Source organism: Microcaecilia unicolor, chromosome 8, assembly GCF_901765095.1.
Source record: "Microcaecilia unicolor chromosome 8, aMicUni1.1, whole genome shotgun sequence".
Classification (NCBI taxonomy): Eukaryota; Metazoa; Chordata; class Amphibia; order Gymnophiona; family Siphonopidae; genus Microcaecilia; species Microcaecilia unicolor.
This window is the reverse complement of record NC_044038.1, coordinates 31,190,342-31,208,665: the sequence shown is the minus strand read 5'-3', so window position 1 is coordinate 31,208,665 and position 18,324 is coordinate 31,190,342. Positions and strand designations below refer to the sequence as shown.

The following is an 18,324-nucleotide window of genomic DNA, read 5'->3' as shown; positions in this document are numbered from 1 at the left end:
GCCTCCTCCCCCAGGGTCTACCTGGAGAGGCCTAGTGGTTTACTGGTAGTCGGGCCAGAAACGAACCCCACTTAGTCCTGCCCCTCACAGCTCCTGTTGAACATGTCTACCACGACCTCTAGTGGTAGTGTTGTGGTACTTTCGCTAGAGGCTGGCACCTAGCAGAAGTACAGGAGCTGCTAAGGGCAGGAGTAAGGGGGGATTCACTCATACCCTGACCTCCACTAAACCACCAGGCCCTGGGGGGGGGGGGAATGCAATAACTTGAGGGGAGAGCTGGGGGGGAAGTCAGGCTTTGCTGGGGGTGAAGAACCAAGAGGGGGATCAAGCCTTGCTAGGAGGAGACAGGAGGGAGAGAGGATTGCTACTTTGATCAGGACAGGAGGGAGGGCGGAGCAGCTTCAGGCCACAAACAATAGTTATGTGTTTAGTTAGTCCAATAATGAGGTATCACTTAATTTTATTATTTGATTTTATTTATTAACTGATGTTTGTGAATGAATACTCATGACATTAGACACAGTGGAGGCCAGCTCCAGTTCACTAAACTGGAAGCCCAGTGAAGCGAGAGAAAATTCAGGAAAAGTTCCGTTTTCCCTTACGCAGAGAACCAACCACACGACTCCCAAAAGTAAGTTCAGTTCTCTCCAGAACATTAACTTGCTGGACTCTTGAACAGAGCGTGGTATCTCATTGTCACAAGTGTGTGTGCCTGTGTAATGCCTTACTAAGTTAGAAATACTGGAGCCTTAGCAGGTACCTGGGACTGGGACTTGGAAAGGGATGCTTTATTTTCTCCCAGAAAGTTGGCATCTACTCCTGGAACTGTGACATCTGTGAATAAGTAGCCTTGTTACAAATCTTCTTCTCAAAGACAAGCCTGGCACTGTAGTTTACATTCAGTGGCTTGTTATAATTCCTGCAGGAGCTTCAATTCCTTGTCCTTGCAAACTGCGCTTAGCGTAACCAAGAAATTATTTTCCTAGCTGTCGTACTACTCATCGGCCAAACTGCCTGCCCTACGTCACTGGGGAAAATACTAGTTTTTCTTTCTTGAATTCAGTTCGATCTGTACATGTTTTGTTTTGGGGGTTTTTTCAGTTGCCTCAGTTCGATCTGATGGTTGTTGTTATCCTAGTCAGAGGAATAAATCAGCTTCTACTAGGCAAAAATATGTGTTGGAGGGAAAGGGGAAATTTTCACATAGGGACCCCTTTACCAAGGAGCACCAAAAAGTGGCCTGCAATAGCCAGTGGCGATCCTAGGTCGGCTGCCACCCGGGGCGGATTGCTGCTGCGCACCCCCCCCCCCCCCCTTCCCGGGTACAGCGGCATCCGTCCCCCTAGGGTGCAGCACAATATCCCCCCAGGCGCAATGACACCCCCCTCCCCGGCACATCAAGCCCCCCCCCCGGCGCAATGACATCCCCCTCCCCGGCGCATCAAGCCCCTCCCCCCCGAGTGCATTCTTGTCTGCTGGAGGGTGCAGAGAGCAGCCGCACGCCTGTTGGCTCTGCTGGCTCCCTGCTTCCTCTGCCCCGGAACAGGAAGTAACCTGTTCCAGGGCAGAGGGAGCAGGGAACCAGTGGAGCCGACAGGCATGCGGCTGCTCTCTGCACCCTCTAGCAGCGTGCACCCGGGGCGGACCGCCCCCACCGCCCCGCCCTTGCTACGCCACTGGCAATAGCCCCAACGCGGGTTGTTCACGCTCGCTGAGACCACTTTTAGTGCTGCCGGTAAAAGGCAGACTTTTGTAATAATGATCATGTGCTAATTTCCCCATTACCCTGTGGCCATTAGTGCGTGAGCCCTTACCGCCACCTATTTTGTAGGTGGTAGGGGATGCTGCGCTAATCCTGCGCTAATCAGTTTGTGCACAGCGATGCCCGATTAGCATAGCTATGCTTATTCTTTGCCCCAAACTTGCACATGGAAAAACTACTGCAGGACGCCTGAGTTTGCCCACAGTAGTGCATTTTAACTACTACTACTACTAATCATTTCTATAGCGCTACTAGGTGTACGCAGCGCTGTACACTTTATAACCAGTGGTAAACGCTACCACCGCATAGTAAAATGACCCCATAGTCCAGGTACTTGCTCTTTCAAAATTAGCCCAAAGTGCATGCATTAAAGCTGCCATTGTACTTTGCATGGGCTCTTTTGTGAGGGTGACTGAGAGGAGTAGAGTAATGCACATACCTTCTGGAAATGTCACGTACGCATGCTTATTTTAAGGCCCCCCCCCCCCCCCCCCCCCCCCCCCCCCCCCAACATCAGTGCTTCTCCAGGAAGTGCCTCCTTACAGTCCAGTTAAAATGGCATGCATTATGGAAGCCTGTGCACAGTGACTGATTTTCTTTCAGGTCACCAACCAGATGCCTTTTTGAATTTGCTTCCTTTTTCCCATTGATGATAGAGCTAACTAAAAAACCAGTTGGAAAGTGCATGCTTACCTCTTACACAATGGCGCATTTCCCCCTTCCTCCATTTGCAAGCTCTCACATTTCCGTTCAGTGACTGGTATGGAAAGACACGATAAAGTGAGGTTTCTTAGGATGACGGGTGCTCCAAGCTGTGGTAAAAAGGGCCCTGCAGCAGCGCACGTTTTTGCCATGCGCTTCTGCCCTTTTTACCACAGCGGATAAAAAGGCAGCAAAAACACATGGTCGTGCGGTAAGATGGCTCTTACCATGTGGCCATGCGGGAGGGAGCACTTACCGCCACCCATTGAGGTGACAGTAAGGGCTCACGGCACTAACCAGGCAGCGCACGGCACTGCCCAATTACCATAGCTGCCGAGAGGGGGGACAAAATTCCCTGCCACCAGGCCAGGCCCCCTGCATTGAAATCACAGCGCCTCTCACTTCCGTGTGAAAGCGCTGCAGGCAGCAGCAGATCGCCTCCCTTCAGGCCTCCTTCCCTCCCTGTGTCCCGCCCTTGTTTGACGTAACTTCCGCGAGGGCGGGACACAAGGAGGGAAGGAGGGCTGAAGGGAGGCGATCTGCCCTGCTGCCTGCAACACTTTCACATGGAGGTGAGAGGCGCTGTGATTTCAATGCAGGGGGCCCGGCCCGGTGGCGGACGGAGGGGGGCCGCGGCGACCTCGGAGGGGTGGAGGGGGGTGCGGCGGCAATCTTGGGGGCGGAGGGGGCGGGGCCCCGGGAGCGGCCTTGCCCTGCGCCTGAACCAGTCTCTCAGCGGCCCTGCCAATTACCACTGGGTTATCACCACACTAGAAATTCACTCCCTATTTTCCCCAGCACGGGAAATGGCGCACTCTGGGGCTAGAACTACTGCCAGCACCTGCGTTGGGCCGCTGGTAACTCCAGATTAGCATGCGGTAAGCCCGCATTGGTCTTACCGCTGCTTTTTAAAAGGGCCCCTGTGATGTATGTTTTTGTGACTCTGTGTCTATGTGTGTGTGTGTGCATGTGTGTATCCCTTTTGTGCCTATGCATACAGACAAGAGATGGAACCCCCTCAACAGGCGTTATCACTTAGGCAAAACGCACTTAAAATGGTTTCTCTTTCTGTTTGGGTTTGCCAGTCCAGCTGGCCCCACGTTTTCAAGAGAGATTGATCCAGTTCTGGTTCTGCCCCATTCCGTACATGCAGTTGTAGTTCTGATTTCCCATGCATGCAGTGGATTAAACCAGGACTGGATTAACCTGTCCAGATTTGGCAGCCCCACTCCCAGTGCCTTACTGTTCTCCAATAAAAGGTACCACCTTACATATTTCCTTTGCTTTTATTTAGTTCATAGTTTTTTCATAGTTCAACTTTATTTCACGTGCTGCAAAATCGACCAAAAATGTAAACAGTTTACGGCGTCAATATAAAAGCAGCATTTCTTAAAGACAAAATCCAAGAATGGAAGAGACGACAGAAGAAGAGAAAAAGTTATAATTTAACACGTTGATATGCGCAAGAGGTGAGACAGAAGGATGGGATAAACACAAAGGCAACATATCTTTATTTCAAAATATTCATGTGGACTTGCATGGTAACCACTCTTACACCTGTCCTTAAATCATGTTTAGGCCTGCCTTGCTGTCTGCCAGGGTTCGTCCTTCACTATCATTTACTCAGGATAAGGTTCAGGAGTGTTAATAGAAAAACCTCTTTTCTCACCTTCTGCCTGTGTAAAGCCAAGTTTAAGTGACATGAAAAATGCTTTTCTATTCACCCGTCTTAGCTTTCTACCACCTTCAAATTTGTTTTGCTCTTTAAGGGTGGGGGGGGGGGGGATTATCAGGGAGAGATGGGGGATTTGAAGGCATTTGTTAATATACAGTTATTGCCAAAATTGCTTGATGTGTGATGATTACTAGAATTTAAAACTTTAATAAAAATAATTCATTAAAAGAAAGGGGGGAATTATCAACGTGGACTGCCGTTGAGATGTGTCATTTTATTGTTAACCCAGTGGTGTTCCTAGGGGGGCGGACACCCGGGGCAGCGCCCCGCCCCCGATGCAGCGCGGACCCCCCCGCAAAAGAGCCCCCCCCCTGGTGCATGCCGCTGGGGGGGGGTGCCGCAGCGCGCGCCTGCTGCGAGTTTACTAACTTTGCTCGTTCGCTGCAGCTCCCTCTGCCCCGGAACAGGCAGTAACCTGTTCCGGGGCAGAGGGAGCTGCAGCGAACGAGAGAAGTTAGCGAACTCTCGTAGCAGGTGCGCGCCGCAGCACCCCCCAGTGGCGTGAACCCGGGGCGGACCGCCCCCCCCCCCCCCTTGGTACGCCACTGTGTTAACCCCAGTTATTAGTAACTAAGGGGTGCTTTTATCAAGCCGTGGTGGAGATACTGCTGCAATGGCATACAGCAAATTGGCCCTACCGATTTGGTTCTGGCTTCCGCCGTGCACCATTTCCGACACTAGGAACATTTTTTAATCTTTCTAGCGCTGGGGGCTTACCCGGTGATAATCAGGCAGTGCCCTTGCCGCCTCCTAAATAGTGCGCGCCCATTTCTTCCCACTTTGAAAAAAAAACCTTTTACCTACTGCGGTAACAGGGGCCTCTGCACAGTGATGCCACCATGGGCCCCCTTTTACTGCAGCTTGGTAAAAGGGGGCCCCTACGTGTCATTGTATAAAATTGGACCAGTGGTGAAATACCATATCGTAATGGTGACCCACTTTGATAACTATGCCCCTGAATGCAGTCTGAATATTTCTTAATTCACAGTAGTCGTTTCAAGTATTAATATGTAATGATAACAATGATAAAAGCAGTATGTATATCATGAGTACATGCAAATAAATATCCACACACAAAAGCAAAATATTTACCTTGCTATTGGACTAACAATACAGGTGACGACCAATTTATTCATTTATTTATTTATTTATTGGTGCTTATATCTCACATAATCTGAATTCCAGTTATTCAGCTCTATGTGGCTTACAATAACAACAAAATATTAAATTCATACAGTATACAGTTTCAAGCAAGATAAAGAACAGTATTGATGTAGGAACTTTTTTCAGATTAACGAATTGAGTAAAGATCATAACATTTTTTATGTTGAGATGTTTACAAAAGGCTCACTGAATGCAAAGCACTTTGTAAAATATGTGTAGGTCAGTGAGAAATACACGTTTATTTACTCAAATGTGTAATGGTTAACAACAGCCAGTTATTAAATGAAATTGCGCATTCAACTGACTTTATTCTATAAATTGGGTGCCCGACTCCACACTAAGACGCTCATTTTCATAAGGGAAAAAAAACCCTCAATCGCAATTTTCAAAAAGGCAGACTTGGGACGTTTTTCACTGAGTGCGTCCAAATAGCAAGGGGGCATGTTGGAGGTGTCTACACGGTTAGTGTGCGCTAATGTTTAGCGTGCGCTAAAAATGCTAGTGCACCTTAGTAAACAGGGCCCATAATGTCTTCCGCAAAGCCAGCCTTTTAATCTATGACACAGCCATGTCTTCAAGAAGCATTTGAGAAGCATATAATCCCCAGTTCTCTTCAAGTCTTCAAGCAAACCATTCCAGATTTCTGGGACTGTCAGAGACAAGCTTTGTGACCTTGTTCTCATCAACCCATAATGGTTGAACCTAGACTACTAATACTATAGCAGCTGATCAGAGCACCCTGGAAGGGGCATAGTGCTTCGATCTATTACTCAGATAGCCAGGCCAAATTTTACGAAATGTCAGACAGAGAATCTTAAAAAGTTATCCTCAGCACATGATTTAAAGCTAGTAATAAGGGAGTAACTCTACCCCATTGCTTGCTATATGTTAACATTTTTGCTCCAAGAGAGAAAAGGGGGAGTCCACTCCTTCCACAAAAACCCAAGCAAAACAGACCAAGGGTGGAAGAAGACCAAGTCTAAGTGACCAGCCCAAACAAAGAAGTAAAAGCTCCAAAGTTTATTGGGACTCAATAAACTTTATTTGGAGCTCTTACTTCTTACTTCCTGTTCCGGGGCAGAGGGAGGGAGCTGCAGCGAACGAGAGAATTTAGCGAGGGTAGCGAACTGGGAGCAGACAGGTGCGTGCTGTGGCACCCCCCCCCCAGCGGCGTGCACCGGGGGGGGTGTCATTTTGCGGGGGGGGGGGGGGCGCATTGGCGATCCGCCCCAGGTGCCGTCGAGGCTAGGAACGCCACTGGCTTAAGGCAATCCTCCACTCTCAGCCTCATCTCAGAAAAAAATACTAAAAAAAGAAAAACAGCTATACATTGTTGTCCTCGTACAAAAACAGATCAAATCCAAGTGCTCTAAAATAGTTCTCCAAAGGTCTAAGAGATTAAAAAACAAGGGAAACAAAAGAGAACTTTGAGGGACCAACGTTAGGAAAACTCTCTCTCAATACCTCTTTTATTTTGGGCTTAATTAGAAACACACTGCAAAGGGCTTCTTGTTAAATCAGGCTCACGGTAAAAAGCTGGAACAGCTATGGCTCTGGGAAGTGAGCGCCTTAGCATGGTCCCAGCCCACAAACTGCAAAGTGAGACAAACGGTTTATGGAAAAAACGATGCCCTCCTGTCTCATCCTGTTTCATAAGCTACAGTACTTTTCCCCCTAACTCTTTGCTGTTATCAGACTAGTGACACAAAAGGCAACTCTGTAACTGGGCGCTTGATTTATTTATTTATTTATTAGGACGTATTCACTGCCTTTTTGAAAGAATTCACTCAAGGCGGTGTACAGTAAGATGATTGCCTTGTGCACTTAAGTGCAGAGAAAAGTTATGCACATGTGTGCACTATGCACCATTCTGTAAGATAGCACATAAGTGCCATAGTACGTGACCACAAGGGGGCGGAGCATGGGCATGTCTCTGCACATGTGACTATAAGGTATGTACTTTCCATGGTGGGCCCAATATTCAGCTGGCGGCAATCACCGTTTTACTGATCACCGCAGGCATTAAACCTGGAAATTCCGGGTTTGCAGAGCCAACTCATAGCCGGTTAAGTGCGATATTCAGCACTTAGGGGGCCCTTTTACTAAGCTGTGGCAAACAGTGGCCTGCGGCAGTGCGAGCACGTCTTTCGGGCCAGGTATCTTGGGTTTTGGAAAGTTTTGAAAACTGGCTTTTTGAAATTAACTTTAATTAGGTGCTGATTGTAACATTAATTGTTTGAGACTCATGACTTGGAACTTTTTCTGTTAATATTAGTGGTATTTTGTTAATGGGATTTTTAAAAATAATTGATATCAATTTTATTACTTGTAAAATTATAGGATATTGTTTTGTTATTGTAAATTGTTATCTTTTTTTTTGTAAACTGCTTTAAAACTTATGTATTGAGCGGTAGATCAAGTCAATAAATCCAATCCACTCCGACACTTTGTTAAGGTAAAGACTGAAGGATTTATTTAGCCTTTATGATTGAGTTCAAGGCTCTGCTTGTGACCCACTGCACATTTTTCTCAGGACTCCCTAGTTACCTGGCCGGTCTACCATTTCCTTACTCTCTTGCATGGCCCCTGAGATCCTCCAAGAATAATCTCGAGACCTTACGTGCATCCTCACATATGGAGGTATTGTGATGCAATTTTTTTTAGCTATCTGGCCCCTTACCATGGCTTTTTATTCTTTGATTTTATATTATGATGTTGTATATTATATATTCTGTTTTATAGTCCACGACTAACAAAAGTTGGGTTATTAAGGGGTCCTTTTACTAAGCCACGGTAAAAAGTGACCTGCGGTAGTGAAGGCATGTGTATTGGGCGCACACCGGGCCAGTTTCTACCGCATCTACAAAAAATGTTTTTTTTTTTAATGGAATGGGGAAAGGGCCTGTGGTACAAATGATACCAGCACGTACCCAATACCGGCCTGAGCCCTTAATGCCACCCATTGATCTAGCGGTAAAGGCTCAAGCGCTACACATGAGGTGACCGGTTGGTGCATGCCAAGTGCCGATTACTGCCGGAACCAGCGCACGTAGGAGAAAATAAATAAATCATCCAGGCATTATGGGTTTGTGCCAAATCTGAAATGAGTCTGATTTTGGCACACGCTACATGCGTGTACTACTACTACTACTACTACTATTAAACATTTCTATAGCGCTACTAGACTTACGCAGCGCTGTACAAATTAACATGAAAAGACAGTCCCTGCTCAACAGAGCTTACAATCTAAATTGGACAGACGAACAGACAGCTAGGGGTGGGGAAATTGCAGTGGTAGGGGTGACAAGTGAGGGTGTTGAGTAAGAGAGTCATGGTTAGGAGTCGAAAGCAGTAGCAAAGAGGTGGGCTTTAAGCCTAAACTTGAAGACAGCCAGAGACTGAGCCTGACGTACTGGCTCAGGGAGTCTATTCCAGTCCCCTGAATTAATAAAAAAACTTTTTATTTATTTTCATTCACTGAGTCTGAGTTCAAAGAGACTTATGTAGTGGGCAGTGACACGGACTGCATAAGTCTTTGTTTTTATTATTATTTATGCGATGAGTTACACGAATAAAGGTTATCTGTCTTCTTGAAGGCAGGCTTAGGACTAGACCGTGGCTGTCAAAAAAGGGTTGAGTTGTGTTATTGTGAGCTTGGGTACCACCAACAGGGCAGGAGCCTCTGAGGTTTGCTCCTGTCCTCCCATTAACCACCAGGGAAAACCTCTACAGATGGGGGGGGGGGGGGGAGTGGCAGGATGGCTCATTGTGATTCATTTTGGGAGAGTTGGATAGTGGCTTGTATCCAGGGGTGGGAGACTTGTATCCAGGGCTGGAGTCTTTGATTGGGAGGTGTTTTGGAGCAAGTTTCCCAGCACCACCCCTTCAAAAGGCTCTCTGGGAGCATCAGACCATGTGCACCCAGGGAGGAATATGGGAGGAGATCCGCCGGCAAGCGGGGAACTCAAACACCCCACGGTAAAAACAGGAAAGTGCAGAAAGTGGGAGAGCGACCAAGGATGCCAGAAACTGGAGGATGTTCGTTAATGAAGAATTTTATTAAAAGATTTGAAGACTCGACACAACGTATTACCAGCAGTGCGTGCAGTGCTTCTGACGGATTTTTCCACAACAGTCTTCTTAAAGACTACCTACGTTTCTTTTAAAGAACCATCCTCAATGTTATTCAGCAATACTCTGCACAAGAGACTGCTGTGAGATCTTCAAAGGACCTCCATCATCATTGTTCTGCAGCATTCTGCACGGCAGACTCCTGATGCAGGCCTGACGGCCGAAACACGACGTTGTGTCGAGTCTTCAAATCTTTTAATAAAATTCTTCATTAACGAACATCCTCCAGTTTCTGGCATCCTTGGTCGCTCTCCCACTTTCTGCACCACCCAGGGAGGAAAGCATAATGCAGCTTGAAATATCAGATTTTGCATTTATAATTAACTGTTTTGCATGCTTTATTAACTTGCATAACTTGTTAACAATTAATCTACATTTTTGCCATTTTACCCCTATTACTTGGCACAAAGCCTGCATTATTTCCTTAACACGCACATTGATAACTCTCAGTTGGCCGTCTGAAATTTGCCCTCACTTAGTAGAGCTAAAGCTCCTGGTGTTCTTCCGTGTGCGTATTTCAGCTGCATTGTGAGGTGGCATTTCTGCAGCATGTGCAGGATAGGGGAGGAGAAGAATGTGCGTTGATTGTATTTTCAGATCTTTATGTCTACTTTTCCAGTATTGCAAACCTCAAAGCGAACTTCGCTTGGAAAATCGGAGCACAGGTCATAGTAAATAAAGTATCTTGTCGCTATCCCGCTACTGACAGTTTGCAAAATGCCCCTGACGTTATTTTTCTATAATGTAAAACTCTTTCTGCTATCAGTTGCCTCTTTTCTGACTGTCTATTATCATTCCAAGCCCTGTCTGGGTGCCAGAAATGTGTGCGCTTTCATGTGATAATGCACAGCAAAGGATCAGAGGCCAACTGGGAGAATTATCATAAAAAAAAACAAAGTAAACCTTATCCCCAAAGTGGGTAAAGCACTATTTAATGGCCCTGGACCATTATAGCCGAGTACTCTATCATCAAAACACTACTTCAAAGTACATTTTCCTACGCCGTTATTCCAATTAAAGCCGTTACTATACAATCATGGGCATTTTCTAGGGAGGAAAATGTAATATAGTTTTAATGACAATTGTTAGTACAATTGCTTTGGCCTATAAAAGCATCCCTTGGACCAGATAAAAATGTTCCACCAATCTAACAGATTGTTGGTGTGTCAAATAGATGTTCTAATGATGGAAGCTCTTAGTCATGAAATCCACTTTTGTTTTGCCTTTCTCATGCTTCAAGGAAGGGTCCCTGTACTTTTCAATTTTGATATACTCTGTAGAGCATCTCTGTATGCAAACTTCTGCCTCAAAGCTCACCCTAAGGTGCCGCCTTTGAAACTTTTTCATGTGGAAGTATTGCTAAGTAAATTCACTGTACGCCCATTCATTCCAGTATGATGGATAGGCACTGGAGCAGCAAATGCAAAAGTCTGCCCAGCTTACTCTACTATAGAAAAAAACTGTTTGCCAAATTGAACTGCTGGGTCTGACCTTAGGTGGCAGTACAGTTCAACTGAATATTCTCTTCTGAATAGTCTTGCCATGTAAGCTGATTGATAGATGCTCTGAGTGCTTTTTTTTTTTTTTTGTTACATTTTTACCCCGCGCTTTCCCACTCATGGCAGGCTCAATGCGGCTTACATGGGGCAATGGAGGGTTAAGTGACTTGCCCAGAGTCACAAGGAGCTGCCTGTGCCTGAAGTGGGAATCAAACTCAGTTGCTCAGGACCATATTCCACCACTCTAACCACTAGGCCACTCCTCCACTGTTGCTACTATTTGAGATTCTACATGGAATGTTGCTATTCCACTTCCATGTAGAAGTCGGCCCTTGCAGATCACCAATGTGGCCGCGCAGGCTTCTACATGGAATGTTGCTAGTGGAATAGCAACATTCCATGTAGAATCTCCAATAGTATCTATTTCATTTTTGTTACATTTGTACCCTGCGCTTTCCCACTCATGGCAGGCTCAATGTGGCTTACATATTGTATACAGGTACTTATTTGTACCTGGGACAATGGAGGGTTAAGTGACTTGCCCAGAGTCACAAGGAGCTGCCTATGCCTGAAGTGAGAATCAAACTCAGTTCCTCAGTTCCCCAAGACCAAAGTCCACCACCCTACATAAAGTATTTAACACGGGTCCCTTCATAAACTACTTAGGAGATCTTTTACTAAAGTTTGGTGAAATCTGGGCTTAAAGGGGCAATAGACGGTGGGAGGCAGTCTGGCTAACTCCCATGATCAGCAGCAAACCCGGGAATTCAATGTCAGGACATATCCAGCAACCAGCATTGAATTTCGGGGGGGGGGGGGGGGGTTTGGCCACTATGAACATAACCAGATAAGCCGATATTCATCACCAGACTGGCTAAGTTCTAATTGCCAAAGATAAACCTGCTATTTATGTGGGTCTCAGGGCCAGCCCAGGGCAAGATGCCACCTGAGGTGGAGCTTGCATGCCGTCCCTCCTGGGCCAAGATGCCGCCACCTCCGGGCGTTATACCTGGTCACAGCGACCTTCCAAAGCTGGCAGCTGCAGCAATTCCTATACGCTACCCTGCTGGCACCCACCTCTTCCCTTTACTGCGGCTGCCTGAGCGAAACAGGAAGTTACTTCAGGCGGCCACAGTAAAGGGAAGAAGCGGGTGCAAATGGGAATCACTGCCAGGTTTGGAACATCACTGTGATGAGGTAAAACGCCATCAAGCCACCCCCCCCCCCCCTCCCCGATGAGCCATTCCTAAAGAGTGCCGCATGAGGCCCCTACCTCAGGTGATCTAATCAATGGTCAGGTTGCCCCTGGCGGGTCTATCTGGCCACTAAACTTAACTGGTCAGTCAATGAATACTAACACCAGCTGTGTCATGTGACATAGCCGGTGACCAGGCTAGCCACTAAGCGGTAATATTCAGCCGAGATAGATGGCTATCTTGCGCTGAATATTAGCTATTTAACCAGCCAGGAGCCGTTCCTGACCTGTTAAATAACACTGAATATCAGGTGGAATGTGTTTTAACACGGGACTTCCCAGCATACTAAGCCTAGATTCAATGCAGCACTCATTTTAATGCAAGTCATGTGCTAATGTCATTAGTGCATGGCAACTACAGTTAACACAAGAACACCGAGGGGGCCTTTTACAAAGGTGCAGTAGTGTTTTTAGCCACGCTAATGATCAGCGCGTGCTAAACGCTAGAGATGCCCACAGGAATATATGGGCATCTCTAGCCTTTAGCGCACACTTATTTTTAGCGCACACTAAAAATGCTACTGCGTCTTTGGAAAAGGACCCCTTACTGCCTCCTGCTGCATTAACCCTGTGTTAGCCAGTCAGCGTGCACTAATCCTAACACACTAGGGGAAATGGTGCTCTAAATTCGGTGCCAAAAGAAATTGGCGCTGAACAGTATTCTATAACAGGCGTTCCAGGATCTGCGAACTTTATAGAACAACACGTAGTACTGGGGTCCGCACTCAACTTTGGGCACGAGGAGTTTACACCAACTGAAACCAGGTGTAAATCCCAGCACACAAGTTGGGAATGGATCCCCCGAATTCTATAACACTGTGTGCATTTTAAGGGAATGCCCCCCCTGACCCACCCCTGACCCTCCTGTGGCCACGCCCCTTTGCAGATCCATGCAGAAACAGGTGCTGCTCTGTAAATGCAAAAGCATATAGGAGTAATGTAAAAAGTGGGAAACCACCAAATTGACGTTAAATACTTACCCCCTGTTTTCTAAGTTGTGCGGCATTGCCGACACAGCCCATTGAAATTGAATGAGTTGTCTCGGCATTAGCGCACAGCAACCGCTAGTGCAGCTTAGTAAACAGGGGGGGGGAGGGGGTTAATTAGAATCTAATTATGGGACACGTGGAGGGGCATTTTGGACCATGGACGCCCATCTCTAAGGACACCCATCTCCGAGGACGGCGCCGCAAAGGGGCGGGCCGACCGTATTTTCGAACGAGATGGCCGGCCATCTTTCATTTTGATAATACGGTTGGGCTGGCCAAATGTCAGAGATGGCCAGGTTTGAGATGGCCAGCCTCGGTTTTCGCCGATAATGGAAACCGAGGCCGGCCATCTCAAACCCAGCCAAATCCAAGGCATTTGGTCATGGGAGGAGCCAGCATTTGTAGTGCACTGGTCCCCCTGACATGCCAGGACACCAACCGGGCACCCTAAGGGGCTCTTCTAAAAATTAAAAAATAAAAATAGCTCCCAGGTGCATAGCTCCCTTACCGTGGGTGCTGAGCCCCCCCAAATCCCACTCCCCACAACTCTACACCATTACCGTAGCCCTTATGGGTGAAGGGGGGCACCTACATGTGGGTACAGTGGGATTTGGGGGGGGGTTGGAGGGCTTCCATTTTTTCACCACAAGTGTAACAGGTGGGGGGGATGGGCCTGGGTCCGCCTGCCTGAAGTCCACTGCACCCACTAAAACTGCTCCAGGGACCTGTTTACTGCTGCGATGGACCTGAGTATGACATTTGAGGCTGGCATAGAGGCTGGCAAAAAAAGTTTTTAAAGTTGCTTTTTTGAGGGTGGAAGGGGGTTAGTGACCACTGGGGGAGTCAGGGGAGGTGATCCCCGATTCCCTCCGGTGGTCATCTAGTCAGTTCGGGCACTTTTTTTGGACTTGCACATGAAAAGAAGGGACCAAATAAAGTGGACCAAATTCTCGCCAGGGACGCCCTTCTTTTTTCCATTATCGGGCGAAGCCGGCCATCTGAAAGCACGCCCCCATCCCGCCTTCGCTACCCAACTGAAACGCCCCCTTGAAGTTTGGCCGGCTCCGTGACGGAAAGCAGATTATACCGATTTGGCTGGCTTTAGGAGATCGCCGGCCATCTCCCAACTTGTGTCAGAAGATGGCCGGCGATCTCCTTCGAAAATAAGCTGGAAAGGCATCAGATGTTCATAAGAAAGCTATGAGATTTTATAGTGCTATGCTATTCCAGATCAAAGCTTTATAACTTTTTTCATCAGTCACTTGCCACAGTGTCCATTTTTTATTCAATTTTTTTTGAAGAAATTATCTAAATATCAAAAGTATTTAAACGAAACCACAGTAAGAAACATGAAAATACTGTTCAACGAAAAGACGCGACTTTTTATGTTTAAATGTGCAAAACACGCTCAGTGCTAGCGATGCCTTTGTATCCCATAATTAGATTTTTTTAACATCACTTTAGGGGTTTGCTACTCTTTACATTACTCCTAAATGGTTTTGCTATTATTCGATTGGGAGGGTGTTTTTCCTCTTTATTTTTTCATGCTGTTCTATAAACGGGCATGGAAGTGTGTTTTCATGTGGATCCACCGTTTCTGCCCAATTGCAGCACCTTGCGTCTGTTAGAACGCTTTTCTGTGCCCATATATTGCTGGATAACACAGGAATGCCCCGTCTCCACCCATATAACTATTATCAATCTCCCAAACACATAATATGTTCAAACCAACTTCTCAATATCTTATTATCATCAATGGACAAATAAACATAGATTTTTTGATATCCGGGGATCTTCAGATATTTCAACAGTTTCCACCATACGGGACTTTGCCCCAAGCTGTAAATGGTGTCATTTGCATCTTCATAGATCAACCCGCAAATTTTTATCTTTTTCTTGCGTTTTTACTCTTTGTATCTTAAAAACTATGTATCATCAATTAATTTTTCAAAAATATTGCTTAAGCTTAACTTAACCCATGACACGTCCCCGTCAAAAAATATTTTAAAAAAATAAGTAACATGCGCGTTACCATATACTAACAGGTGAAATACCACAAGATGCTTTAATGCGTTTTGCAGTAACCTGCTCTCACATGAGAGCCGCACGGCAACCCGGAACTGCCATCGGCCCAACGTGGGTTCCAGCGGTAGTTCCACCTCCAGCGAGCACCATTTCTGGCGCTAGTGGAAATATTTAAAAAATATCTCTGCAGGGGGTTACCCGGAGGTAATCGGGCAGCATCGTGCGCTACCCAGTTACCGCTGGGTTAGCGCAGGAGATCCTAGTGCTCCCCCCCCCCCCCAAAAAAAATGGTCGTGCGGCAAGTGCGAACTTACTGCATGACCATTTCTTTTTTTTGGCCTTTTTACCCACTACGGTAAAAGGGGCCCCGGTGCATGACAAAAATGGCTGCTGCCACTAGCCCAGACCCCTTTACCGCAGCTTAGCAAAAGGGCCCCTAAGGGCTTAGCACCCTGTAGCAAAAGTGTCCCTTAAAGAAGAGTTATGTATACTGGAAAGAAGTAAACATAGAAATGAAAATAAGGTGATACCTTTTTTATTGGACTATATTGGAGAAACAAGCCAGATGCTGAAGAAGAGATTTAATTTACATAGACATCATATGAAAAATGTCATTGTCCACCAGGATATTACCTCTGTGGGGCAGCACTTTACAAAACCAGAACACTGTACCAATGATTTTATGGTGAGAATACTGAAAGGAAACTTTAAAACAATACAGGAACGTAAGACTTTTGAATTCAAAATGATTAAATATTTTCACACCCACCAGACAGGACTTAACAAAGATCTGGGTTTTCTAGCCCATTATAAGCCATGAAATTCCACTGCTCTGTCACCCTCTGATCACCATGCATATCTCCCTTTCCCTCATCCTCTCAGCCCTCTCTGTTTCTCACCTAGCCCACCCCTCCCACATCCTTTCAGACTGTCACTGAAACACTTTGATGTTTCACTTATATATGCTGTTACTTATCAAATTTGCTTATTTCTGATCTGACGAAGAAGGGCTACCTTTGAAAGCTAACCAAAAGATGTATTAAGTTAGTCCAATAAAAAGGTATCATCTTATTTTATTTTCTATGTTTTATTTTATTCTATTTCTGTTTGGTGTAGAATGTGATTTTTTTTGTTGTCTGTTACCCACTTTTACAACCTCTAATATGACTGCCATCGTCGTCGATGGCATGCCCAAGTAGATTTAGGAATTCTTACTGTCCCTCAGAGCCACTCTTTGACTTGCAACAGCTGCCTCGGTAGAGACAGCCAATTTTCCTCCCCCCACCTCCATCACTTTGGCCTCAATGGTCTAGGGATCCAAACCTAGATTTCCCTCTCTCACACACACATACACATTCCAGCACATCATACAATCCTACAGTCGATATTACAATGCGATCTTAAGTGATCTAATTATTCACCAAGACATGATGGAAGCTGTCAAGCCATCCTTTATGAGCTTCCTACATTATCATCCTTACTTCTTGACAAGCTAAAGCAGCACTATCAATTCTATAGACAGGAGAGTGAACTGGAAGTGTCTTCCAAGACTGACCCCTGTTATTATGTTTCTACTAGTAAACCAGCAACAGATGCCTGGTAATATATTACCCTCTTCCTGAAGCTCCGACTGTCATCTCTGTCATGCACTTGGACTCCAGTTCCTCCCTCCCCCAAATAGTGGAGGCTATTTTGCAATTCACTTTATTTTCCTTGTGGCATTCATCACTGCCAGGAGGTCGGCCAGGTTGTGCTTGTAATCTGGTGCAAATAATATTTGCTTGCAGGAAACCTTTTGAAATTAGACTAAAATTCAGTTACGATACAGGAAGTGTTAAATTGACTGTTATCATAAAATTGACTGTTGTAATAAGTAAAAGGGATGCTGCTGGTGCTTCCCCTGGTGCAGTATTGCTCTTCCAACCTTTTAGGTGTTAGAAATAAAATGAGCTAGCCCAGTCAAGAGATGTTTTATTAGTCCTGCGGGGTTTTAGCCTACAGTGTGTAGCACTTACGTGTTCTGTGATAAGGCATTTCAAAGAATCTGTGAGACACTGGGATTACATGCAAATGCAGCATAAAGATGAAGGAAAGAGTTGACTGGTCTACATAAGCCAATAATTACTGCTCCCATGTCACCTTTTTTATACGATCTCTCTTTCCACATAAGAGAATTTGAAATAAAAGTCTGTCCTATTCTGCAGCTGATGCATTAGACTGGAGCGGCTTTGTCTAGCTTATTCATTTGTTTCGTTTTTTTAATATCTTCAGTTGTGGCACCCAGCTGTTTGTTTTGTATAAAATTTAGTTAAAGGAAACACTGTGATAAAATAGCATATCTATGCTGTAAAAAAAAATGAGCTTTTGCCACTGTAAAACCAGACTGTCAAACTGTGTCTGATCTTCACTGTGTGCCTTTTCTGCTCTCTCTGTAGGACAAACGACCAGCTGGTAGCATTCCTGTCTAGGTACCGAAATATGAACTTCTTGAAGTCCCATGGGAGAGACAATGCAAGGTAAGAGTACTGTAAGATCTCACGTAGGTTTAGAAAAATCGTACATGAAAGGCATTTCTAGTGGCCAGGGCTGTTGCAGGGGGTGGGCAAGGCAGGACAACTGCCCTGAGCACCAAGATGGAGAGAAGGGGTGCCATTCGCAAGTCAGTCTGCAAGTTTACTACTATGTAATCCAAAAAGTAAAGGGAGTACCAAAAATAACCCTTCCTTTGAGTATTCTTTTGTGCAGTGACTGCCTTGCTGGTGATACCAAGAAAGCCAGATTATTGCAGCAGGCTATATGGCTACAGAGATGCTTCTGGTGTGGACCTCACAAAATTAGGTTTTTGAGGTTACAAAAATAACACATTCTTTACTCGGATTCTGTGCATCTACTGCTCCCTAAGCAAGAGGCTACGGCCAGGGAGCACATAGCACTTTTCATGGCTTATATAATATTCCAGCACCGTTATTAAATGAGCCAAAAAAAGTTGATGCTTTGGTCTTAAATAGTACAGTGATACCTCGGTTTTCGTTGATAATCCGTCCGAAAACAATCAACGAAAA

The 18,324-nt window shown here is 45.8% G+C and overlaps 1 protein-coding gene across 1 annotated transcript in view; it reads left to right on the top strand.

Moving 5' to 3' along the window:
• XYLT1 (xylosyltransferase 1) overlaps positions 1–18,324 on the top strand; it is a 486,604-nt gene that overhangs the window by 352,362 nt on the left and 115,918 nt on the right. The window contains exon 5 of the mRNA XM_030211542.1: positions 17,698–17,778. Within this exon, the coding sequence (XP_030067402.1) occupies positions 17,698–17,778 (81 nt within the window). The remainder of the gene's footprint in view (positions 1–17,697; positions 17,779–18,324) is intronic.